At 40.8% G+C, this 27808-nt stretch overlaps 1 protein-coding gene across 1 annotated transcript in view; it reads left to right on the plus strand.

Annotated features, from left to right (window-relative positions):
* LHFPL3 (LHFPL tetraspan subfamily member 3) overlaps positions 1 to 27381 on the plus strand; it is a gene marked incomplete at both ends in the record, with an annotated part of 167873 nt that extends 140492 nt beyond the window's left edge. The window contains 2 exons of the mRNA XM_080363315.1: positions 26709 to 26945; positions 27305 to 27381. Of these exons, the coding sequence (XP_080219441.1) occupies positions 26709 to 26945; positions 27305 to 27381 (314 nt within the window). The remainder of the gene's footprint in view (positions 1 to 26708; positions 26946 to 27304) is intronic.
* Between the last annotated feature and the right edge of the window lie 427 nt (positions 27382 to 27808).

The following is a 27808-nucleotide window of genomic DNA, read 5'->3' on the forward strand; positions in this document are numbered from 1 at the left end:
GAATTGGGTTCCCCTACAAGTGCCCAGCTAAGCTGTCACATTCAGCTTGTCAATGTCATCCAACACAGTGTGAGAAACACATGAAAATCAGTTAGACATGCCACATAAAGCAAGACATAGAGAGAGCTTTCAGTTTAGCTTTGTGTGATATTTAACAAAAATACCCTCTGGAGTTTTCTGTATAACAAGATTTTTAGCCTGGTTTCCCCTTGAAATGAGGCGTATGCAATCATGCTGTCTTCCGATCTGTCACGTCCTTCTTAGAAATTTTATTATCAATGGGTGTGCTTCAGTCAGATCTAACAGAAAAGACCCAAATGTCCTATCTTTCTGAGAGGTCTGCCACTGACTAGTTTGACAAGAGTCCCAAATTAGTATATTTACTGGATGAAAACCAGCAACAATAGCTCGGTGGTTATCAGTTTGACCTCATGGTTGTATGGTGACAGCCTATGTACTGACAAGGCAATAAACATAAATGGAGCTGAGAATCAGTTACAGCATCCACTGCTTTTTATCTGGTCAGCAGTTAAGGGTTAAGGGAGTAAGGAGATATCTTTACGTTTGGAGAATTTGAAGAGGAGGAGTAAGAGGCTTGGAGGTACTGAGGTGTTGCATCTGAGAGCTAGTGATGTAGGACACAAAGCCGTAAAAAGGTTGCCTAGTTCTGCTGCTCCCAAAAAAACCCCTTTTTAGCCTGTATTTTTAATGTTGCCAGATTAAATATCAACCAACATTTTCACTTCACAGTGTTTACCTTGGAACTGACACACAAAACAATGATGAACCCACACAACTGTTTGTAGAGCATTCTCAAATTATCCTCTCATTTATCTGTATGCACATTGTTCATGTTGAATCCTCTGAATGTCCTTCCAGAGCATGAGTACTTAAAGGACTACCCATATACTTATTTCTCAGTATAACCTGAATTTTAGTATTTTGCAAGTTTGAAATGGTTGAACATCAACATGACTTACAGAGGCTATTTTAATTATCTTGAAGAAAGAGTTATCATGTCAATTCTGTAACTATGGAAATGAAAAGCATAAAACAGGATGGAAAAATAAATGACAGAATCACCTGTGCAGATGATATGATGATAACACGGGTTAAATACAGGCTGAGAGAGCAGAAAGGCAAAAAGTCCCAAATGGTGACCCAGCTTCCAGAAAGATTAATAGTAAGGGCCATTATTTTGCCATTCAGTTTGAAATGGGGTTCCCCACTGAACTAGAAATTGAGCCATGATATTGCAGGATGTTCTCATTACTGTTTTATTTATCTTTTGCTGTACATGTGGAGTACCCTGTTGTTGGCATAATATTTTTTACTGTTTTTCTTTTCTTTACTCCCATATACCTCCTCCTGGCCACACTTTCTGAGTTTCTTTCACCAGTCTTCTCTCCATCCCTCCAGCAGCGCCTTCTCCATCAAGACAGCCTTTCATTCCTCCTCCTTCCCACCCTACCCAGTCCAGTCTCTTTTCCAGCAGCCCACTCACTCTTTGCACTCTCAAAGGAAAAAGGGTTTGTTGATAGTTCAGCATTTCCCTTCCTCAGCGCCATCCCAAACATTAATTCTGTCATCTTCCCTATGTAAAGTGAGGGAATTTTAAGTAAACCAATGTGATAATATCTTCATGCCCCACTGAACTATCCCATCATCTTCTTGTTGCCACCCTTGTCTTTATTAGCTTTCCCTTCTCTCATCTATCTGCCTTGTCTTGGGCAGTAAACTACATGCAATCCTAGGTAGCAAACTCTTTGAATCAGCAAAATATCTTTCCATTTCAATGATCTGTGACAAGTAACATGACAGTGTATTCTATAGTGCTAACTACTAGATATTTCACAAGCTCTGAATATGATGAATCGACACCGGGGAAACCCGTTATTTTTCCATTCCCCACACAGTGTGTTTAGATTTCACTGTTTAGTCAAGTGACGCTTAGCTCGTTTGAACTGACTTAGGTACAATTCTCAGTTGTCAATTCATGCATTCTAATCAACAGCTTAATAACACACAGTAAATAGTCATCACGCTTGATCTGAGCAGCCCGCTGCTCGTTGAGGCAGTGATCTTGAATTCAAGGACAAAGCTCATTCTGGATCCATCCTTGTTGGGCCAGAGACTGATTTTCATGTTCCCTGGCAGCCAGGAGGAAAGCTAATCATGTGGTGCAGGAGACGTGTCAATTACTTTTTGGTGGGTTTTAGTCAAAAAAAAGAGGCAAATTTAGCACAGGTTTGTATTTTCTGTAGCAAAATCAGTACCTAGAGGTGGTTAAATGAATGCTAGAGAAAGTGGGTGTAGCTCAATAAACTTTATGAGTTTGGACAAAGCCTGTTTGGAAAGTGCTAATGCAAGTAAATATAACAGTCACTTCTGAAGCTGGGTTCATCAGTTACTCTCATTAGAGGTCATGTGTTGGAAATATATACCATCCCCCTGAAAACACATTACGTTGCTGTTTCTTTCCATTACATATTAACTGAAACATCTATATGAAAATATTTCAAATTATTTGTAAGGAATGCACACGACCCATAAAGTGTCCCAGCTCTTTAATTTGTTCAGACTTCTCATAATCTCACATTATAAGACTAGGATGTCTTGAAGAATAAATTAACCAAATGGATGTATTGATGACACCAGGATTTACTTTTATGTGTTAAGCTGTAGTGACATCATTACACCGTAATGACATCTGTGCCAGTAATATCCCACTAAATACCATTTTTAAACAAAGAACACTAAATTTGTAAATCTGCAGGTTAAATTTACCATTTTAGTAAACATACAACATGCATATATCACAGGCAGAGCTGTGTGTGGAGGTGTATGAGTGCTATAGGCAAAGCATTGCCTGTAGGGACCTGACTTTGGTAGTTCAACATCTCTGTGTGTTATGGTTGGTGAGTTACAGATGTTGCTTGAGTTCCATCTCTAATTTTCTAGTTCTGAATTACAGTCAAAGTCATAATGCTGCAGTTAATAACTGGCAACAATGTGACACACTGGATGACACAATTCGTTGCTGAAATAAATAATTTCTTCGAACCGGAAAACAGAACATCACTTATCATCTAAAAGAATTGTGTATGGAAAGTGTATCTTTTAATGGGAAAGTGATCCTGATGTATTGAGTGTATAGCTACATTTTAAAAAAATACTTCCCAAACTACTCTCATCAGAGGGACATCTGTTCAATTGCCATTTATATGCTTTTAAGGTCCTGTTCCTGGGGGTTACCTTTGGATTGCCCATAGACAAAAATCACTTTCTATTCATCATTTTCCATTCAAATATAACAAATTTTTATCAGAGTAAAACTACACTTTTTGAGAATTTAAGTCAAAAAGTGTTAGGAAATTTGATTATGGTCTCCACGTCTGGTGTGACTTACCTCCCTTGCAGTTTCAGTGCATTTGTGCTTTATTGTTTAAATTTCACAGAATCACAGAATGTCGGGGATGGGAAGGGACCTCAAAAGACCATCCAGCTCAATCCCCCTGCTGGAGCAGGAACACCCAGATGAGGCTACACAGGAATGTGTCCAGGTGGGTTGGAATGTCTCCAGAGAAGGAGACTCCACAACCTCCCTGGGCAGCCTGTTCCAGTGCTCTGTTACCCTTACTGAGAAGAAGTTTCTTCTCAAATTTAAGTGGAACCTGTTGTGTTCCAGTTTGTACCCATTACCCCTTGTCCTATCATCGGTTGTCACCGAGAAGAGCCTGGCTCCATCCTCGTGGCACTCACCTTTATATACCTGTAAACATTAATAAGGTCACCCCTCAGTCTCCTCCAAGCTCAAGAGACCCAGCTCCCTCAGCCTTTCCTCATAAGGGAGATGCTTCACTCCCTTCATCATCTTTGTTGCCCTGCGCTGCACTCTCTCCAGCAGTTCCCTGTCCTTCTGGAACTGAGGGGCCCAGAACTGGACACAATATTCCAGGCGTGGTCTCACCAGGGCAGAGTAGAGGGGCAGGAGAACCTCTCTGACCTACTAACCATCCCTGTTCTAATACATCCCAGGATGCCATTGGCCTTCCTGGCCACAAGGGCACAGTGCTGGCTCATGCTCATCCTGCTGTCCACCAGGACCCCCAGGTCCCTTTCCCCTAAACTGCTCTCTAATCTCTCTAATTTCCTTCAACATTTGCATGTGATGTGTCTGAGATACCATGAATGATTTGGTACTAATTAAAGAGAAAACAGTTATATGAATGACTCTAAGGCAGGGGAGGCAGATCAAAATAAGGAAAAACAAAGTTCACCGAATTTTTGACTACAATTTTTACTATATTTCTGAATGTGAAATTACCAGACAGAGTGCATTTGCATTTTAAATGTTTGGACATAACTTATCCAGAAGCAAGTAGACATTTGGGGGCTATATTGAGTGTTTCAACAAGGCTGAAGGATGCTAAAATAAATCTTGTGCTAATGCACATCCTGCTTAACTCCATCAGAGACAAAAAATTGCAAAAACATAGGGCAAATGCCTGCAGTAATGTTTTTATTTTCAGCCACGCTGTAACAAAACTGTATTTCTGCTTTAGAAATATTTGCTTAACTAAATCAAATATTAAAATCTGTTTAAACTGATACTGCTTCTGATGAGCACAACATGTAAACCTACCTAATGCATGAGAAGAGGCAAGTAGCTTATTACACGGCAGACAATCGTACAGTTTGTGACAGAAAGCTGCTTGTTGCTTAAATCCCTCTGAGGCATCTACCTGTAGCTGGAGAAGACTTTGAGCAGAAAGAAAGAAACAGTTTTTGAGTAAAAGTATGTGAAATATCCCTTGGCTGAATAAGATGAACTGCCATCCTCTATCTCTAAAGCCATCCATCGTGTAATTCCTTCCAGCCAGATCATTTTTCTGTGGCTGAGGTTCTGTTAACATTATATGATATTTATTGCACATTCATTATTTAAAATACGAGAGCAGCTCCAGTGTAACTGCATTGTGTGAGATCAGAATTTGTCTATGGTTGGTATATAAATGGAAACTCACGTACTTGGGAAGTACATATGCTAGGGGAACTGAAAACTCTAAAGATATAAAGAGAGTTGTATTTAAGAAGGCTTAAGTAGGCTTTACTTTTAATCCTTTTAAAAAAAAATAGATTTGGTGAACATTCTTTCAGAAATGGTAAACCATAAAAAAAGACAATGCTATAAGGTAAGAACTACAGATGAAATAAGGTCAAAATCCCTCCTAGTATTATTATAGTTACACATTAAGATATTCATGTTCTATCAAGATCATAAGAGCATCCAACCCTGGCTCATCCACACACAGTTTGTTTAACAGAGCAGAGATAACACATTTAACACAGCTGGAGCCAAAGTATTTGTTTTCTTTTACAGTAGTAAATGTATAGCTTTGCTGCCTGGCTTATTATTAATTTCTACAGCAAGGGAAAATAAATCCCTAGACATGGAGTGGTAGACAGAAAAGAGGCATGACAAAACCTCTTAGGGTGATGAATAAACTTCTAATTAAAGACAGAGCTGTTGGTAGTGCATGGGTACACAGTCCTTCCTGACCTACAGTCAGCACTTTATGGCTTTCTTCATGGCACTTCATGCAGTTTGGATTTACACTGCAGAAACATTGTGTTAGACAGACCAGAAGAACGACTTCAGAAACACTGGCTCAGAAAAAAAATATCATAATACACCCTGGCAGAAAACTGAAGTATCTTCCAATTTGCTGGCATGTGCATAGTACTTCAAAAAGTCTCTCTAATTAGAAACAACTTGTGACTTGTTTCAGATAATATGCAGGAATGTATTCCAGTTTATCATATTATTCTTGACCAAAATTCAATTTTGTCCCAGACATAGTCAGAGCTGTGTTATTCCCTCATTTGCTCAAATACCAGTGTTAATAAAACAGGGGAGATGCACAGGGCAGGATTCAGTGTGTAAATTAATACTTCAATTTGATGTCTGTATGTAGAAGGCTACGTGCACACTCCATGTCCAGTAACTCCCAGTGTAGTGACTGCAGATGTAGTCAATGTGGTCAGTGGAACCTGGAGAGCTATTCAGCTCACCTGGAAGCAGGCACGTACAATTGATGAGTGAATTGCCACCTGGGCTCCTCTGACTCTATTGACCACATCTCGATAGACAGTTGCAGTATAAACAGTTCAATTTAGCTGACTTAATCTCTGTGTACATTGCCAACTTGAGCACTGGTTGTTCTTACTCATGTCAGAATGAATTACTGAATTGAGCTTAAAAAAATCTCGTATTTTGTCAATGTTATTTGGTAATATTATGAGTAAGAACACCTTACATAGCTACAGAGTTTGACTACTTAACCAGACCTGCCTGAGTGTTTGAAGCACCAAAAGCTGATGTGCTTAAAATCACCAGTTGCTATATTACATTTTTCCATACCTAATTTCCCATGAGTTCTACATTTTTAAAGCACCAAACGACCATAACGATTATCTACATTGAGCCTCTGCTGAATACAGATAATTGCTGTGTCAGTAGAAGAAGGGCAAAGATTTAAAGTTATCATTCCCCCTAGTTGCTCCCCTTAATGATATTAAATACAGACCCACTCCAGGTTGTGGACTGAGGACTCATGCAGCTGTACAGCCTTGTACCTCCCACCATAGGCTGTGGTGATAGCCAACCCTCCACTTGTTGAACAAATGCATCTGAAAAGTTTTTAGTCTCCCTGCACTGGTTTGGGGAGAGCACAAGGGAGGAACGGGTGCATTCACATTAGAGCCCCTGAAGCTCCAGTGTTCGAGACAAGGATTTTATTTCTGTAGCTTGAAACTGAATCCTGCAGTACCAAAAATGTCCTACATGTCCCCATTAAAACCAGTTTGCTTTGAATATTTTTGAGTGAAGAGACCTAAAAAAATTGTATCTCGTAACAATTTTTATCTGAAGTTGATAAAACAAACTCCCTATTTCTTCATAATGTGTGCAAAGGGAATGACCCTAGTGCCATTTAATAATCAATTTTGCACTTGACTTCAGTAGGAGCAAAGATGGGCACACAGTGAATGCACATCAGGTGCTTTTCAATGAAATGTTTATCCAATTTAAAAGAAATTCCCAATTTCTTAATTTTGATAGACAGTCTTCTCAGTATTTCAGGCTGGCTTATACATGTTGCCTTTCTCTACTAATGTATTTACATACAAAAATCTAAGCTCAGCTGCAGCCTTTGATGTTGAAGGAGGTGTTTATATGCAGCTTTACTTAGTAAATTCTTTCTCAGCTGAAGGTACTGAAGCACTAGAGTGTCACACTGTGAAGCTCAGTCTGAGTAGGTAATATTACCTGGAGCACACAGGAGAAAGACTCTTTGATGATCTTCATGCTTGCAGCTTTCCAGGCCTTGTACATATGTACTTACAAACCTTGGATACCTTGCATGTATTTCATCAGTGTGAGCCATAATAGGAATCTTCCCAGAGCAAATTATACCATATTATCTACATAGTAAGTAAAATGTACCGATACATCTGGAAGCGTTGCCTGGAGTTTGAAGCTGTTACAAGTATTGTGATCCTAGACACTATTATTAACCTATCAGGGTGTTTAAATATGTCAGATCAGGAGTCTGACAGCAGAAGGCTGGTTAACATTGCAGAAAGGAGAAAGGCACGTGTTCAAACATTTCCCCTTACATAAAAGCTTTAGAAACAGTGTTATATATGGGGCCTGAAATTAGTCTGCTCGGTCTGGTGTGTTTTAAAAGAACAATGAGTGAATTTCACATGTTTGAAAGTGGAGCTCTGATAACGCTGCTCTTGATTCCTCTCTCACAAACCAGTCCTACATGTGCTGGCAGCAGCAGGTCACCATGGCAGTGCGAGGAGGGTCTGTGCACCTGGAGAAGAGCCTGTGCCTCCACGGCTGGTTCTTCCAGGGCAGGGCTGAACCGCAGCCTTTAGGTGATATGTCTCTACTGGATCCAGAAAGTTTCCTACCGTAAATGACAGCTTTTGGGGTGCAAAAACATGGTCCCCTGAAGGTTTCCCTTTCTACAAAAGGGTGGGATTTCAGAACAAGACTCTACAATGAGACTCACAGATCATACCGCCTGGAGAAGGAACAATGCTAACAGTGTCAGAAGTGCTCTCCTGCTTGCGGTGAGCATCCCAAGTAGTGGATTTGCTTTAATTCTCTTTTTAACGGTTTTATCTGCATGCCACCCTTTAGGTGTACTTTCAATACTTCTTTTAAGAAAATGTCAAAGTCTTTTACATTGAGGTAACTATGTTAAAGCATTGTGAGATTCACAATGAGATCATGAGAGCTGACAACAGTGCTGCATAGCCTGCTTGTCTTGAATGCTGCCATCAGGTGCTGAAGTGCTACCGCACACATCCCCCCCACGTGTTGAGGCGGCCAGCCAGAGGCAAGGTTTGAAGACACTGATTTTTCTCCAGTAGCAACAAATACATAGTTTTGCTCATGTTCCGAGATAAATATTTCACTTATTAATGTGCCTCACAGAATTTATGACTGCTGCATCAGCAGAGATAAAATGCAGCAAGCATGGACTAAAATATTGCATCTCTTGTAACAAGGTTCGGGATAGCAAATCTACTAATTTTTCTTTTCCATGTATCTTGGGAGATACAAATACTCAACAGTGTCCCAATTTGCAAACTTTTACTATGACTGTTCATAAGAGCAAATGGAGCACTGCGCCCCTAACAAGTTCAAACATTACCTTCTGAATTAGGCCTACAGCTGTATTTTGTGAACACTGGAGCTAGGAAGAAAGAGAAGACTTTGAATTTGAGCATAGTGAAGCAGAACAAAAAATGAACAAACAAAACCTGACAACACATTTGAGGAACAGCTGGAAAAAGGCATAAAAACTACTAATCCTTCTGGGAAAAGTAAAATCAGAAGGAGGAAATCTGCCATAAGTCCAGGGAGATGATCAAAGTATAAAGTCTGTGAGAAGTCTCAGAGAAGACAGGGATATTCTAGGAAAAAGTAAGTCTTCTGTACACACAGTTACTTTGGAAGAGTTTAGGGAGGTTCCCACATTGGAAATCTTCCTTCCAGGAGACTTACCAGATGCTCTTTTCCAAACTGTAATGGAGATAGCAAAGTTCATGGGATAAAAAGACAAAATGAATGATAACATATCAGAGGGATCAACACGAACAGATATGCCAAAGAGTTTTATAGGATTTCACTGACGAAGTATTCAACATTTCAACAGCAGCATCTAACATCTTGTTTAAAATTGCCTTGGTACCAAAGGCATGGGTGATAATTAATGTGATACCAGTTTTCAAAGGTTCCAAAAGAGAAAGAAGGAACTGTAGAGCAGTACTGGGCAAAGTGGCAGAAATTTAGAATTAACGGCTGCATTGGGAAATATGGCATAAATATCAGGAACAGTCAACACACATTTTAGAAACAGAAATTAGGATTCAGTAGAGTAGCTCTGAAAATGCTCAGACGGGGACAACAGAGATGAGCAGAGATTGTGAATGCAGGAATTAGGAACCATTAAATGAAGATAACAGATGAAAATTTTGAAACAAAACTCTTTTTTTAATCTAATGGGTAACTAAGCTGTGGAACTCTACCTCAAGACATTGTAGACATTGAAAGTTTATAAGGATCAGCTAGATAAATTAAGCGAGAAAGAAAAAATTGGTGAAATCCCACTAAGTATAAAGATACTTCAACTGAAATACAAATTGTTTGCGACTGGCAGAACGGCCTGGGACAATGCTGCTGTTTGCATAGTGCTTGCTCTCTTCTGCTGCCCACTGCTGGGGACAGGGTGTGAGGGGGTGGGAATGTGGACAACGATACAGGGAGAAACAGCCGACCTAGTGTACCTGGATTTATGTCCTTCTGAGCTTTTCAATTACACTGTCTCCCTCCGTTATCCATGCACAGATACATGGAGGACCAGATCTATAAAGATACTTGAGTTACTCATTCCTGCTGATTTTCAAAAGAGCTAAAACAGTGAAATAGTAGTAGGCACCTAAATAATATATACTCATTTACTGTCAAAAGAAATTATTTTCCTTTAAAAAATAGCATCAGCAGTGACATTTATTCAAATGGAAGCTTACAGACCTTATCTCCAAGTGATATAAGGTCTATTACTAAGAAGTTATGTATCAGCAAAGGGCTATTGCTTTGTGGGTTAAATGCTTTATTGCAAGCGACAGGGCTGTGACAACACAGCACTCCTGCCTACCAGCACTGGACAAGGGATGTCCCCATGGAACCCATTCTCGCCATCGAGGTGCCTCCTCTTGGTGCGTGCACTAATATTTCAAAACAAAAATAATTAAAATGCAACGTTAACAGAAACTGTTAGAGAAGTCTTTAGCACTTACATTTGTTACTGGTTTGTGAGGATTTTGATACGCTAATAGTACAGACTAAGGATAGAAGGGACAGCCTGGGCCCCAAACTTATGGGCATGTTAAGCATTCAGATACCGATAAACCTCTGCAAACCCTAAATAAAGCCAACTAAACCCAGGTCTCAACAGGGAGATTTGAGTTTTTGAAAAAAATACGCAGCTACAGCTCGCTAGAAAGGGAAAGCAGGAATGTGTTTGAGTGACTGACAGGACCAAGGGAACTATCAACCTGCAGATGTTGCTGATGTGTTCAAGAAGGAATGTAAGAGATAGGAGAAGGCAGAGAAACACCTGCAGGAAGCACATGGAAACATTCAAATGAGAAGTGGGGAAATTCATTGCAGAGAGGTTAGAGAGTTAACATTTAAATATAAAAATGAGAGAACAGAATGGAAGACTGAGAAGAAAGAGAAGAGAGCTCCAGAGCACTTCCCAAAGTTGGGAAGACCATCAGATGACTCCTCCTATCCCACTCTCCCATACTCTAGATTTGTTCACTGTAGTCCCTCTTAAATCCCTTGCATCTTGGGTCCTCATCAGTTTGCAGGTTTTCACATCAAAACCATGGCAAACTCTTTGTTTTTATGTCCACATTCACTCCTTTGGAGGGATGGAGATATCACTGCACTAACTGTGGAAGCCGTTGAAGCTGCAGCCAGCCAGTGCTCCTACCTGCCTAATTCAATATCAGGACACATTACAATTGCATTAATTTTCTTATAATGCAGCGTTGGAATAAAATAAGATACTCTTGCAATCCTCTATGGGATACCAATACTCCTCCCAGAAAATTTCAGGTGAAATTTCCACTGTAGAGATGGAGACAGTCATCTTCAGCTGTCTGAACAGCAGTCAGGTGAATGCTCATCTACTTGTTGAATATAAATCATGGTGTTTTAGCTGGGTGACACCTGTAAGACACAATTAATTGACTCTTCAGCAGGCATTCATTCACACTGCAGGCTACACAAGTGTCTTCTTCTTCACAGATATAGTACAGGTACCAAAAATATTTGATAGTGGCACACATCTCTGAGAGAGACATTTTCTCACTTCCCCAATTCAGATAAATATGCTGGAAAATGTTGAATCTTGACTATAATCTGTCTGTTGTGATGTAGACAATGTATAAAACCCATCTGTTTTGTGCTATGTGGAAAGGGGGTTGGCAGACAGAAAAAATACTCTGAGCAACAGATGGTAGATGACATGATAACTGAGCAGTGATAAACTTAACCTAATCAGTTTCCTAATCAAGATTAAGAAGACACTAAAGGTGGGAGAGAAGGTGAAGAAGAAACCTGTAATCTATAACTCAAATATAAGAGGATGAAAGACGTGCTGATGGATAGTGTGCAGGAGAGGAGGGAAATCACAAGAAAAATTACTGTATGTCTTGTGAATATGAAAGCAAAGTAGTCAGACCTTGCACCAGCAAACAGGCACCGAACAAGCAAAAGCAGACTATATGGCAAACATTTAAACCATTATTCTAGGTGTTCCTGCTCCGAAGGGGGAATTGGACTAGATAATCTTTCGGGGTCCCATCCAATCCCTGACATTCTGTGATTTTGTGTGATTCTGTGATTATATGGATAACTCCATGACTAGGAAGGGTCAGCAAATTAAGCAAAATTCTTAGGAATAATTTTTAAAGTCTACAGGCATTTGATAAGAATGAATGATGTTACCATTCAAACACAGTAGAGATCACCACGTTTCTGCTGGAGCTATGGGAAATAGAACAATAAGTGAAAGGAGAGGCTGAGGAACATCTAAATGAAATTTTTGCCCCAAGCCATGCCTGCAGTAGAAACTTCTAAGAGGACCATTTCTAGTCTTGCCCTTCCCCTAGGAGCTACATACATTTAGCTGCCCTTGCCAAGCTGGGTTTTTTAAACAGAAAGCCATCCCAGAAAAACTGCCCCGTCGGCACCCAGTGAAACCAGTGCTACTGATTACCTTAAATTTCTGCAGTTGCATCAGCTGAGATCTTGCTCATGTATGGGACAGATGATCTGTTTGATGTAGCTCCTAAAACTGCTACAACATTTGCTCATGCGACACTGAGAAAGTGAACATGCAGAAGGAGCAGAGCGTGGACATGGCCAGCTTGCTACGAGCATTTGCTTCCCAGCTGTGGGTGCTGGAAGGGAGCACATGTTTCTGGACCAGACCTCAGCAGGTGGACCAGGCTGGGGCCACATCTGGAGCACACAGCAGGGGCTGCAGAGCACCTGGGTGTGGAAAGTGGCATTTCTGGAGCTGTGCACTGAAAAACTCGGCAAGAAAAAACAATTGCAGATAAACCTCAAATTACATATTTTCTATCTCTGATGAAAATGCACTTTATTTTCGAGGGATTGTCAATAAAAACAAAGCACTTAGAATTTTTCTCAGAAATGTTTTTGGATTTTGTTCAGTTGGTACAGTTCACAATGATCAGCCTGAGCATTTGAAATGTTCCCACTGACCTGCTGTGCTCTTTATTGGCAAAAAAAATTTCAGACAACATGTTTCACTCAGTGCTGCTAAAAATGAGACATACTTGGACACTGGTAAGAGGGAAGGCATTAGCTGGCAGCCCTGGCTGGCAACGGATGTAGGGGCAGCAAATCTATATTGAGAGAAGCTGAAATAGAATTAAGTGAGGCCATTAGTGGGTCTTTCTGCACAAGACTGTGAGTATAGCTTTGCATAGGTTCGGCCAGAAAGATCTACTCACTGTCAGATCAGGTTGGTTGGATTCAAGAGGAATTATTACATTTTTTAGGTTTGTTTCTCACTGGCCACAAGGATATTATTAGAGAAACAATGGTTTGCTTAAGCAGAAGGAAAATACTAGGTTTTGGGTTGTTTTTTTTTTTTTAATTTGTAAAATAAAGGTAATTGTTTGCCCTGCCTATCTCAGCCCTGCCAGGCAGCAGCAAGGTGCCTCCAAGCTGGTACAGGGACACCACTGGAGTCCCAGCGTCACACAAGGGAAAGCTCCAAAGAAGCAGTCCTTAATTGTACCTTTTAACTAATTCATGCATTCATTTTCAGCACGTAAGTTAACACATGACAACATAATTCTTGGATACACAAATTATGTCCACCAAATTTATACGAGCACTTTATTATTTTGTTCCCATGGTTACACTATTAGTACAATTTCAAACAGCATTTTCTTGCTAACCAAAAAATAAATCTAGCAATGGACCCAAATATTGTCCCCATTATTGGGACAATAATGGACCCGTTATTGTCCAATTTAACCACTGAGCAAGGTCAATATAACTTCTCTGGTCAGTGATGTAGTCTTGTATCAACAGCTGAGGTTACGTTCATCTGGCACTGTCAGATGTCCGTTTCCCTACCCTTGGTTTTCTGCAAAGCTGGAAAGAGTCGCATCTGCACAGTGCTAAGAAACTTGATGCAACGGATTTATTGAATTGCAGCATGTCATTAGTTATCATTCAAACCAGGATTCCACTCCACATGCAGAGAAATGTTAGCAGGAAACTTTCCTGTTACTGGATACATTTGTGAACCAGCATGGATGTTGCACAGGCACAAATGTGCTTCTCCAGAGTGGTCTGGAGAAATTCATTTTTAAAAAGGCATAATTGCAAACAATGTTTTTTCAGAGCAGCATGGTCGGAGTGGGAGGGTGGCTGTTCCAGTTGTGCTCCAAGGAAACCAAGATGCCCTTTGCATCTGTGGCTCATTCTGCCTTTCAGACTTGATTAAGAATAAAGTTCACTGTTGTCTGAGCAGTTACATGGATGGATACTAAATGTGGTTCTCGACAGGCTGAAAACATATTGAGCTAGTAATGTTTTGATAGATGTGAATCAAATATTTATATTATTAAGGCTGTATGATATATCTTTTGGTTTTGGTAGAATTGTCAGATTTTCCCTTTGCCTTGCATTGCCTTACATTATTCCAGTCCTTTCAATGTCTGGACAGCCATCTTAATGTCTAAGACAGAAATCACCAGTGGTATATTAGTAGCCATATGCTAGAAATTTTAAATGGAGGGAGATCTATTTTCTGTGACTTCTGGGCATTAGTGCTGAAGATTAGCACCAGCGTGGTTGTTTGCTGTGTTGGAAGTACTAAGGGTTTCTTTACCTCATAGGCATTGCAGGACTAGAACAGTACAGGTGCAGCACTTAGAAAAATGTTCAAAAAGGCATTTCAACTTGATATCATAAACCTAAAGAGGAACTGAATTTGCATGTGCATGCACATAAGGATTTGCTGACAACCATACTGATAAGCTTTGCTGTATAGTGCAAATCTTTGTGTTAACCAGCAAGACTAAAAAAAATGAAGACGCAGAAGTGCACTTCTGTAGAAGTTAAAAGAAATTCCAGAATTAACCCTCCAAGTTAGGAACCAATGGGAGAATTGGGATTACCAAAGCATCCAGGCAAGGACTGTTTGCAGTTATACTGAACAAAATAGGACATGTTATTGATCAGGCGGCCTTGATAGCAAATGGAAGATGATATGTGCTTGCCAATATAGATATATAATAGTAAAATATTCACAAAAATGATGCAGATTTCTTCCACATTTTTTCAAATATTTTCTCAACTCTGGCTTGTCAAAAGCGATGAGTTCAGGAGGCTCAGCAACCTCATAGGGTTGGCCCCAGGTCAGAGGGTAGTCTTGCCTTTAACAGGAAAAAGGCAAGAGAGAAAAACATCACCAGTGTTACTGGTCTCATTCTCCCACCATCCAAAGCTCAGATGCTCAGACATTGCTGCCCCGACACCTCTGCTGCTGTTAGCTTCAATCAGGCGTCAGCTCCTGAAAGGCAGGAGAGTCTCACTGCCAAATGTCAACTTTAATAAAGAAGCAATGCAGCCGAGTGGTCTCAGGACCTATTGTCCATTTCTCTTTTCTTCTGAGCAAAGCTGTTAGGAGATGAAGAAGAGCTGTAGCAGAGATAAGTGAAGAATAGCATGTGGCAAGCTGTGCAGGCATAAAGATGTATGTGTGCTCCTCAGGGGCATTGAAAGGAGCTATACAAAAGTCGATGCCTTTATCATCCGTTCAGAACTTGCCTTGCCTCTGTGCCAGTCCATTTGCAATATCGGCTAGCACTGCTTTGAAAATCAGATTTGAATGATTGTAATGACTTTAGTTAAACCTTAACATTTCCAGCACAAGAGCAAGGCTGCCTCCTTTTGCTTCCCCCTCTCTCTTTGCAGAGGACACTGCCTCTGTTGGTGCATCCCAGCTGCCTATCTCCTCCACATACTGAGGTCCTCCCCTCTGCAGGCCTTTAACTTTGCATTACCCGCTTCACTTATCTGTGATATAAACATGCTTTGAACCCTGTCTCACCTTTTTCCTGTCCCAGAAACCACCCTAAGACACAAGTGTGGGTCCCCTCATTCAGAGGAGATAGGGAGCGGGGTGCTGGCTGGCTTTGGGAAGGCTGCTGATTCTTAAAAAGGGAGTGAAACCAATCTGGAGCTAGATCTTCCCATGTCGAGCAAGCTGAAGTCCTCCCGCCCAAGTGCTCCTTCTGGGAGGGTACACTGAGGGATCCCCCAGCCCTGGGCATCCTGAACAGATTTTAGTACTTGGAGGGTGAGTCAGTGTCTCAGAGAGGGTGAGCACTGTTCCCACTTCTCAAGGAAAGCATAGCATTTAGTCAACTGCAGGTAATTTCTAGCAAAAAATTAACACTTTACAAAAGACAAGAGGGACAAGAAGCTTCTGCTTTCTTCCCCAGTTACTTCCTTTTCCCTTGCTCATGACAGAATGTTTCCTTGTCTGTCATGTTATCTTTCTACTTGCCTTCAGTCATTTCCTCTGAAACTTCTCTTTCTCCACTAAAGTACATGGGGAACACAAAGCTCCCAGTGAGGGCAAAGGGAATGTGACTGTCATACCTTCAAACAGGGGGTTGAATGCCTATAAACGGCAGATCTTAAATCACTTCTCATTTCAACATTAAATCAAATTTCCTTACCATGGTGCATTATATTCTGGGAATCACAGCCATGCTTTGGCAAAGAACGTAGCAGTGACCATGAACCTGCATCTCAGCTTAGAGCAGAGAAATCTCACTTACCCACTGCCAAACAACTTCTTGAATCTCTCAATCAGCTTCTGTAGGAGAGGTTTTTCCAGCTGGCCAGTGACCAGGAGCACGTTTAAGAAAATTTTGTCCCTGCCCCTCTCCTTTTATTATATTTCATTTCCTCTTACAAGTGTTTTTTATCATTCATGTTTCTGTCATAGCATGACAGCCAGTGAAGCAGAGGTCAGATAACAATTGGTTGAATTCTTGGTGGCTGTTTTGAAATCATTCACTCAGTTGTTGCCCACTGACCCATGCTATTTCATGTACTGGATGAGTGAGTTATCCCGTTTTCTAATAATTTCTAATCATGACTGTCAAATACCCTTAAGTGGTCATGTAAATGAAACTGTGAACACGACCAGGATGTCGTACCAGATGTTTCTCTGAAGCAGCAAGTCTGTGTGGGCTGGTTCTTTGCTGCATCACTGATATGCTATTGCTGTTAGTGTGCTCGTGGCACGTACCAGGTGAGACACAATCAAACCCCTGCAGTGGATGATTGCAGTAGTGTGGATGGAGTTTGGTAGCTGTAGGGAAGCCTTGCTGGTTCTGAACTCAATGGCTGTGCAGTGTAAGCTGAACTGGTTTCACAGAGTAATGGCAGGAGGAAAAACACTAAGAGGCTTTGCTCTTACAATACAGGGCAGAGTTTACCCAGGTAGAGAGTTTTGTTGAGTTTATGGTCAAACAAAAATAAATCTGAGGCTCTTCCACAAAATGGCCGTAGTGCTCAAGCCTGGAGTTTCCCTTCAGTGCTGCTTCTGCCCTGAGGCTCGGACGGGTGATGTTCACCTTGTCCTGTCCAGCTCTGCGGCTGCAGCAAAGCTTGTGTGCTGAGGAGAGTGAGGATCCCAGGTTTCTGATGTCTGAAGATACATGATGTAAGACTGAGAAATGTAGACCTTGAAGCTCTCTTAAAGGCCCAGATTAGCTGAATCTCACCTCATAAAGAAACACATCCTAATAATTTCTTAATATGCTGAGCAAACTCCATCTTTAATGACTACTTAACAGTATCAACTTGGACAACTTAAAACTTTTTGGCCTGGCTACAGCTACTGAGAGGTTGTGCCAGAACCTCTCCTTTGGCGACTCAAAACTGCCTTCTACTTTACAGCATAAATGTATTCCTGGATGGTTTATATCCATTTGTTCAGGTGCCAAGACTGCTCCTCCAGTTACATAGTTCTTCCCCCTCTCTGGGATCCATTCTCTTGTACTTATAAAATTCTTCAGTGCACCAACACAATAAGGAATGCAGATCTGCTTTCTAGGGAACATAATATGGCTTTTTAGAGGTTTTCACCTCCTTTTAGGTACATGAGTTCTTACTGGATGCAAAGTTGTTAGTTTTAAGGAGCAAAAGACTTAAACAGTGGTATTTATTAAGGAGTCTACTACAGACTTAGTTGTAGAAGAAATCCCCTTTTTGTTTGAATATCTCTTGCTTCTGAATCTTGCTTCCACCTCAGAAGCCTGCAGAACTTTGCCATGTTTAGCCTGAAAATCACAGCTGGTGCACTCCCAGACTTCCCCACTCACCAGCATCTTCAGATTTTCTTGCAATAGCTTCAGAAACAAGCTGTAGTTGTGTCCTTCCCAAGTACAAAACCAGGCCGTTGTAATTGCTTGATGTCTGGCAATTTATGCCAGACATTTTATGCTTCTTTCTTTGCCATCACATTTTCAAACCTTTAATAAAGAAAGGAAAGGGCAAATTTATATTAAGACCACAGGGAGACAGCCCAGTAGTGATCCCCTTTGCCTCTTACCCTCATTTATTCTGTTAGATTTTTTTAGTTTGATGTAGACAACACTATTTTTCATCTTAGCTTTCTGTAGTACCATATAGCTCCTAATACTTTGGCTGCTATTCCCCTTAGATATCTATCTTTATTGATTGGAAAGATGTTTATTTCTCAGTCTCCTCATAAGAACATAGGCCTGGAAAAGACCTACTAAAACATCAGATCCATTCCCCTTCTCATGGGCAGTTACAGCATCATGCAGTACCTTTCCTAAGTACCACATTACATCTTAAAATAACCTTGCCCTGATTAACTGGCTGTTCCAAACATCACTCTTCTAAAGGTTAGAAACTACCAGCACCAGACGGCTCTAGGGCTTACATTATGCTGAAAAAAATGTCCCTGATACTGCCAGCGCTCATGTTTACCTTTCTCATGCATGCATTTTACCGGTGACTCATGGTCCTCGAAGGGCTGTTCAACATATTCATATGTTTTCCCTTCTTTACCACTTGTCCTAATAGTCTTCCGCACTGATAGTGTCTCTCATCAGTGGAGGGCCACTCTTGCCAAAGCTCCTAATGAAAACACAAAATGATTGACACCCAGCCTGATCCTTGAGATGCCCAGCACGTATGCTCACAATAGCTCGAGACTCCTTCAAGCAAAAAATGCCAGCTCCCCATGAACAGGTACTCAAAGCACCTTAAATTCTCACGCTAAACTCTCTCTTCTCTAGGTTAATGAATGTTTCTATATGACACAGTATGTAATGCTTTCTGAAGAGCATGTTACTTAGCTTTCTTTTATAAAGTTACTGCTTCCTAGCTGTCAGATAGAACCATGCTAACATCACCCCACTTGTATTTCTTTCCATGTCCTTATTCTTTCCTTTAATAATTATTCAAAGAACAGAGATCCAACTGATGAGTGAGTGTTTGCTGCTCCAAATACCTTAAAATTCTCAATTTCATCTTGTTTTTCTAACAATTGGGTACCACATATACTCTTCTCCAGTGCCTCACCAGTAAATTTGTTTTTAAAAACCTTCGTACAAGCTCTGCAGTTCAGTGTGTTGGTTATTTCAGTATTTGGGGTTGGAGGGTCCATTCCTCCGGCTTGAGCACGTTATGATCATTCTAGGTTTGCTGTAGGCGTGGAGGCAGGAGTCCTCATTTCCCAATCCTTCTGCCCATCAGCTGTCAGGATATTGTCCTCCTGTTCTCTGTCTTCCTCCTCATTGAAAAATGAGGCAAAGAATTAGAATTAGCCCCAGCCTCTCTGCATTTCCGTTCTTTTTCTTTCTGTATTAACATAAATGGAGATTATTTGAGTTCTTTCAATTTCTCTGGAAAGTTTTAGCACAGCTTGACTTTTGTCAAGCTGTCTTATAGGCCTGCATTATCTAACCTCCAAAATGTGTCTTTCTTTGCTAATGTCCCTTTTACTTTCATTTCTAGGCCTGTGCTCGCATCTTTTCTTCTTTTCTATTCCCCAGGTTTTTTGAGGCGATAGGTAATGAGGGTGGAAGGAAACATATTTTGCTGCTCATTCAGATAGAGCTGAAAGTACCTCTGGAATTTTATTCATCTTCTCAAGACACTTCAAAAAATGTGCATCTTTGTCTGAAAGAAATCCAAGGCATTCCCTGCAATTAAGTATGGACCTCTTCCATCTAGTACACTTGTGAGCTAGTTTCTTTAGCTTTGTCCCTCTGAAATATGCATTTTTGAAACCCTGCTTCAGGAAAATTTTTATTCATATTCTCATTTTATTTAAATTGAATTGACTCATGGTCACTGAAAGTAAGATTATTTTCAGCTCTTCCTTCCTTTTCTCAAAACCATGTTTAAAATAGCTTCATACTTGGATCAGTAACTTGTGATAAAATGTCAGCTGTTTAATCTCAAGAGATGTCTAGCCTATGCCATTCGTAATAGCACCTATTCTACAGTCTGTCTGCTGTAGCCCTCAGTGCATTTGCATTGAGTTTATTCATTAATTAAATGTAGCACATTTCAGTATGCTATGGCTTGATATAGTTTGGTTAAAGACCAGACTCTACAAAAAGAAGTTAACATCAAATTAGAAAGCTCTAACATGCCACTGTGACAGCATTCAAAATAAACATTTTCAATAGTAAGTTTTGTTACCAAGCAAAGCCAAGCAAAAATTGCATTAGATGGCTGTGATATTACTTATACAGTTCTTTTTCAAGAGACTCTAGCATGTGGGAAAAGTGGCTTTTGGATATCCGCACATGAGGGCTATGGTCAAACAACCCAGCCTCATGAGGGCTGACTGCCCGGCTGTGGCCCGCAGAGCACACGCATTTGCAAACACCTTTGTCATTCCTGTGACCTCTGGACACGGACCTTCAGCTGACACACAGAGCTCATAACACTCCTTCTGGGATACAAAAACATGTTTGAAAAACTCTGGTGCGCTGTGACACCGTTGTTTTCATGTTATTTGAGACACTTCAAACAGAAAAATCAGGAGAAAATAAATTATGAGATCCCAGGGCCAGTGGAGACCACAGGAGGTGAAACAGTGTAAATGTCACTTTTGAAACCTACCTGTCTGTGGGCTTCTAGCTATACCACCTTCCATACCTGCTTCGCTGTTAAGAAATACTTAATCTCCTGTTGTATATCATTTCAGTTTACCCTTATTTTAACAGTTAGTCATCTACCTCTGTTAGCTGTTCGCAGTTCGTTGTTGTGACATTTCTAGGGACTTTTTACCCACATGGTGATTAAGCCTGCATCCATTAATACTCCCCGCTTTTTGTATTTTTTCTGGACAAGGCACTGTAACTACCTATTGTGTATAACCATGGCTGGAACACCGGAAGTTGTGGTCTTTCGCAGTGGGTCATTGGGATACACCTTGTGAATCACCTGCCACAGACTCATCAAAATCCGTGATACTCTTCCATTATCCTTATGCTCAAGCTAAGATAGTTGTTGCATTAACTAAATTATTCCTAGAACTGCATTACAAAGTTTAATTATCGTGGCTAATGATCAAAACTTGGAAGTTGAATGTTCCCATGATGATACAAGCCCTCACAGATTATCCATCTCTCTCATATCAAAGAAATCTCTATCCATACATGAATCCAACACTTTAGGTCTAAAACAGGGCCCCTTAGTGCAGTAAAATTTCCTTTACAGTTCTTCCCCCAAGTGATCTTAACTGGAGTACATTGCACTATCCTGGCTACTCTTTTCTCCATCTTTATAGCTTAACACATCCCTCACATATAATGTTGCTTTACTTTCCCAGTTGTTTCTGTCTTTCCGAACAACTCGTGCTCTTTAGTGCTTGTCTTTGGCAATGGCTGTTGGACAACCATATTTCTGTTATCCAACTTATTATCTCACTCATTAATACAGTCCATATCACTCAAAGCAATCTCAGCTGCATGGACATGCAGCCGCTGTGTTCATTCAGGTCTGTAGCTGACCCTGTGTCTTCAGCCACCTTCCCTTACCCTTCTTTTCTTTCTTTTCTTTCTTCTCTTTTTTCTTTCTTCTTTCTTTCTTCCTCCCTTTCTTTCTTTCTTTCTTTCTTTCTTTCTTTCTTTCTTTTTTCTTTCCTTCCTTCCTTCCTTCCCTCCTTCCTTCCTTCCTTTCTTCCTTCCTTCTTTCTTCTCTTTCCTCTCTTTCCTCCCTCTCTTCCTTTCTCTCTCTCTTCCTTTCTCTCTTCCTTCCTTCCTTCCCTTCTTCCTTTCTTCCTTCCTTCCCTCCTTCCCTCCTTCCCTCCTCCCTCCCTTCCTCCCTTCCTTCCTTCTTTCACACAAGCTCCTGACAGTAGCTCTAATGAGTGTCCCCTGCCAGAGTCCTCACCTTTCATTTCACTCTATCCTAGAAGTTCACCAACATGGCTAGCCAATGCTCAGTTTATTGGAGTTTAATGGGTCATTGATTTTGTAAATACCATTTAGAAAAAGTCTGAAAACAAATACCTTAGTTTTTGGAACCATGGAGGCTTGGAGGCTCTTGCATATGCGGGGTATGGAAATAAAATAGCTGCTCAGTGTAATTCCCATTCTGTTCTTTTGACTCTAGTCAGGAAGCTTGCCATCATCATACTCTACATGCAGTCAAATTGGGTATGTTGTCAGGAAAAGAATGAAGATGAGAGAGGTGTCCTGCCAGCGGGAATTTCTCAGCACTGGTTTCGTGTATAACAGTCAGCCTTTTTATAAAGAGAACCTCATTCCATGCAATGATATAAAATTAATCTGTCACCATATTGGGCACAACCAGATCATGAACTACTTGCTTGCTAATTACCATTTGAGCTCTGCACAGAGCATGGGCTGTGATAATATTAGGTTGGTCAGAGTCACAAGGATGTCAGTGCCAGCAACAATTCAGTGTCTGTTTCCAATCTCTGAAAGTGTCACATCTGCATCCTTTCATCCAAGGAGGTAAAATCCTGGACTCCCTCTCTTAATATGAATAATTTGTCTTGTCACTCAGAGCCCTAAAGGAAAACCATGTGACAGCTTCTGTTTGCAGTTCATATGAGAAAAATCGCTTTTAAGAAGAGACATAAATATATGTCAGGCATGTTTAACTACTATTTACTAATTATTTGAAAAGCTTTACCAGACTGCAAGATATATAGGAGAAATTTTTTATTACCTCACATCTTGTAAAAAAATTAGAAGGACTGGAGGAAGCCCAGGGCCATCATTACAAAGTCACTATTCCTGCCAGGAGCTTCTCAAGCAACCAAAGGGAAAATGATGTGGATATGATTTTTGAAAGAAGTTTTACAGTTGCCCAAATAGTTCTGAATGATGTCAGTGACACTAATCAGTCACTTAGCAGTGTCCCCCTGCTGCTTCTCCTGATGAGCCACAGGGGTCCTGGGCTGGGCTGTCTATGGGCTCGGGAAGATGGTGCTAATCCCACATATTCAGCTCACACACAGAAGACTGCCTTCAACCAACATATATTTAGCTTCTTCCTTACTTTTGAACCAAATAGCTGTAGGAACTGATTATTTCAGTCTTTTCATTCAGCAGGTGAGCTTTCCAATCCAAAAGTTTCTGAATTTATTAGAACTGAATAGCAGTAAACATTTCCATTTCGTTACATTTCCATTTCAGTTACATCGCCTTTAGAGACAGTGGACCCATGCATGTGTTATAAAATTATCTCTTAACAGTTTCACTGAAATTGCATTAAATGTTTTAAGATTTTCAAATTTGTATAAAACTGAAAGTAATTTCCTTCTAGAGACAAGTCTAATCCTCTAGAGGGATTAAAATGTAAAAATTCCTAGCAATATAAAGTAAAACTGTAGGTGGATTTCATACCTGTCTTTTCGGTCTTGTAGTTGATAAATGAATCATTACCTGTTTCATATTATGGAGCAAGACTATTCTTAAAGGCATTCAGTGCAAATATTCCCTTAGCAAGTGAAGACTGAGGGTTGACTAATCTTACTTATGTTCACCTCTATGGGTAAGATATGATTCCTGCATCTGAAGATGTTAACCAAGCAGTCATCTAGTAAAAAGCATCTAAACTGTATAGGCAAAGGACAAAATAATAATATCCCCTCTTTGATATCTGCCTTTATGCAAAGGGATCTAGTCCAGACACTGTTTATCTGTGTGTCTTATTACCTAGAGAGGTCCAACTACAATCAACAGAATGACTCCAGAAAGTTAAGCAGGTATATCAACGCATGCAGGAACAAAATTCAGGAAAGCAGAGTTAATTGGAAAGCTGAGGAACACAGCTGGGAAGCTGTGCACTGAGTTCCTGAGATAAGGGCCCGTATTTTTAATTACCTAGGTGGAAAAGAACAAAGTGAAATTATTTTTAGGAACTACTGAGAACATATGTCTGATGTGCTATGTAATAAAAAAACACAGAGACGTCAGTTTCTGCTAATTATTCTTGCACAATTAGCAGAAAAATCCCACATCTATTGGTCATTAAATAAGCATTAAGCTTCCTCTCATTTTGAGGACGATTAATGAAAGTATACTGGCTTTGGTAGTTGTTGTTACATAGTAAATCAAACTTTTGTCACCAGTTGCCTGGGTAAATGTGGAGATTTTCACTAACACCAGTAGCATCTGCTGCATCATTTCAGTGGAGTCCCCAGCGCTTATGTGTTGACTGCAAGAAATGGTCTTTCTGGAAGCATGTGTAATCAGCTCAAGAGCGCAAAATTATTTTACAGTTTGTATCTAAAACCTTTGGAAGATCTTATGAAATAGCGTAAATGAGTTAAGGCAGACAATAGGCATCTTACAATTTGTCCAACCTGCATGTTCTGAGTAAATCAGTCCTTATCTAATTGTCCTTGTTTCTAAGCCTAATTGTCCTTGAAAGTATTATAAGCTGTTATATTTTCACACAAATTAACTGCTTGGGAAGAACTTGTCAAATGCCTTAGGTGCAGCTTTTATGCTACGCCAGATGCTTTCTGCAGACATGCTTTCAAGGCTTTGTCTGCAGCAATTGTGTAGCTGTCAAAACGAAAATACCATTCCTGAGCTCTGTTTGCACATCTCTTTTCCAGTATTTCATCATATTGATTCAGTGCAGGTATGGTTTTGTTTTGTGGGCATTAGAAGGATGTAAAATGACAGTGCTTACGCTTGTCCAGAAAAGACAAGAACTTGTTGCAATTCCCAAAGCAATGGCAGCTGTTGGTTGCACAAGGTACTCTATAAACTATGTTTTCCAATTGGAGATCTGATTCAGCAACTGTTTAAAAGGCCGAAAGCCTTTTAAACAATGTATTCTTTTTAATTAACACATATACCTGCAATTTATAGTACACTGCACCAATATAATATTAAGACTTATAAAATATGGTTTAGGATCCATTGTATCTTATCAGCTGTACTAAGAAGGGCAGTGAGAAGCCAGGTCCTACAGAGGTTTTATGTTCAGATGTATATTCAGTCCTATGAGATTGGCATATTGGCATGTTTTCCCGGCCCGTGGATTTTCTCAGCTAGTGACTCAGGGAGGAGAGACCACATCACTGAAGATTCAGCATATGGGTTTGCTTTTGTGTGTATGTTTTTGTGATGATGTATCACCACCTCAGGGCACATTTTACCCTCTTGGGGCAGAATCCCTGGTGCTGCATCGCTGTCACGGTACCCACCACCACAAGGCCATGGTCCAGAATGAAGAGGAGAAAATAACCCCCAAGGAGGCTGCTGCCCAGTGACCATGGGGCACATTTGAATAGCAAGTCCTGTGCCAGTCCAAGGCACAGGCCAAACTCAAATCTACTTCATAGTCAGGCTGGTAAGACACTGGGGCAAGGGCTGTGTCTATGCTCCAGAACCCAGCAGGGGCCACACTGGAATTCTCCTTGCCCAAGAGCTCTCATGTCCCACAGGAGGTGTGGGTGGCCGGGCACAGAGCTGTGCCTGCTCAGCACCCGCTCCAGCGTCCAGGCAGGGGACATCACAGCAGCTGCTGGACAGCCAGACTGACTGTGCCTCAGGTGGTGGAGCGCAGAGCTGTTGGAAGAACAAACTTTTCATACTGCTTTGCCTGCTCCACAAGAGCCACTTTGGCCCGTGACACTACCCACAGCAGGGCAGAGTCAAGCAAATTTCTGCTGCTTAAAAATTAAGTTTGGCCTTTTAGCGGTCACCCAGGCTGATGGATGAACACTCGCCCTTTGCCTCTGTCCCCACCACGGTACGGCTGTCCCTACCCAGGGTGGCTGGTGGTCAATATCAGCTAGCTTTCCATGTGGGGAGAGGCTTTTTGTTTTTCTTGATGTTAAAAAGATCAGTGCTTTTTCATTTGAGATGTCATGTGGTGAATCCCCAGGTAAACCAGATCAGAAGTTGACAGCGATGTTGACAGCTTATTTTTCCTTGCAAAACAATGTCATTACTTGTGTTTTTTAGGAGCACAAACCTCATACATAAAACATATTTCAGCTAAAGGTGTACTGTCAACTCACAAAAAATCCCACCTTACTATTACCTATGAGTGTTACAAGCACTTAGATTACCAGAAATGACAGGTATTTTTTTTCCTCTGATTTTCTCTGTTTGTTTGCCTGATCATTTGACAGTAATCCAGTGTTTCCTTTGAATATCCAGGTTACCAAACATCTTCCCCTTTTGTTCTGTGTGAGCCTTTCGTATTACAGTGAAGAAATCAGTCTCAATAGGAAAATGTGATTGTACTGGGACAAAAACTGGCCAGGGATTCAGGATTAACCTCTTTCTTTTCTTATGCAAGGTGTACAATTGAAGCTGTATCTTTATTTTTTTATATTAAATACTTAATCACTGCATAAAATTCTGTGACTTGTTTTTAAGTAACCTAGCTTTGAAGCTCAGGATGAAAAAGTGTGTTGCTTTAATGATAACTGTGTAGGTTCTCATCAAAATGGAAGTTTGGTCTCATTATTCCATTGTTTTCCTTTTCTTTTTTCTCCAAGCTGCCTGTCTCGTCCTGGGTTGTATGATTTTTCCTGATGGCTGGGATTCAGATGAGGTAAAACGGATGTGTGGTGAAAAGACAGACAAGTACACGCTGGGGGCTTGTTCAGTCCGCTGGGCATATATCCTGGCGATTATTGGAATCTTGGATGCCCTGATCCTCTCATTTCTGGCATTTGTGCTTGGCAACAGACAAGACAGCTTGCTAGCAGAGGAGCTCAAGTTGGAAAACAAAGGTAGGACTGCTTTAGAAACACTATTATTGGGTGGCCTCGAGGGCTATTGCTTAAAAACAATGGTTGGGTTTGTTTTATTTTATACTTAAAAGTTGGCATGCTGGCTTGCTTCCTAAGTTGTTGGGAAAGAAGAAATGTGAGGGGCAGAGAAAGTTTTGCTTTTCAGCCTCCAAAATGTAAGAAAGCTCGAAATTGCCATAATTGCTGCACTATGCATGAGTTATCATTAACAGTTTTTAGAGCTGTAGGTGGGTTGTTTTTATGTTACCAACTTGTACGTTATTTCATTAGCATTTAAGTTTCGCTATCTCCATCTTTTTCTGTACCCCATGGAAGATTTGTTCATTTGGTTCCTTTAGGATTTTTGCATTGCAATATACACAGCTGTAATATGGCATATGTGTTAGAACAGTACGCAGTTCAGGGGGAGCGTTGACTTGGGAAATCAGCAACGAGCGGTGTGATGGGACTGCCTATACAGTGAAACACCAGTAGACTAAGGATCAGAGCCAGGAAAGAAGAATAATCTTGGTTCTTGTTCGATTTTGTTGCTTTGAGCTCATTAGTCAGCTCATAGGAATCTAGGATGGTGTAGTAACTGAATATTCATGCAGTGGGTTGGGGATAAAACACACTTCTAGATTGAAAACACTAAACTAGCTCAGGACAGTAGTTTATCACACATAGAGGAGAGATGCTGTTGGGCAAGCGTGTGCAAGCCTGGCTGGTTTCTGCAGGCCCTTCCCCTCAGCCTCCCCCAGCACCTGGAGCTGTGGATCTGACATGACAGGTACCACAGAGGGCACATCCCTGACTTGCCTTTTTAGTGGGCCTGGTGTCCCTGGATCTCTCTAATCTCTTCT

The sequence above is a fragment of the Nesoenas mayeri genome, assembly GCF_963082525.1.
Source record: "Nesoenas mayeri genome assembly, chromosome: 1".
NCBI lineage: Eukaryota > Metazoa > Chordata > Aves > Columbiformes > Columbidae > Nesoenas > Nesoenas mayeri.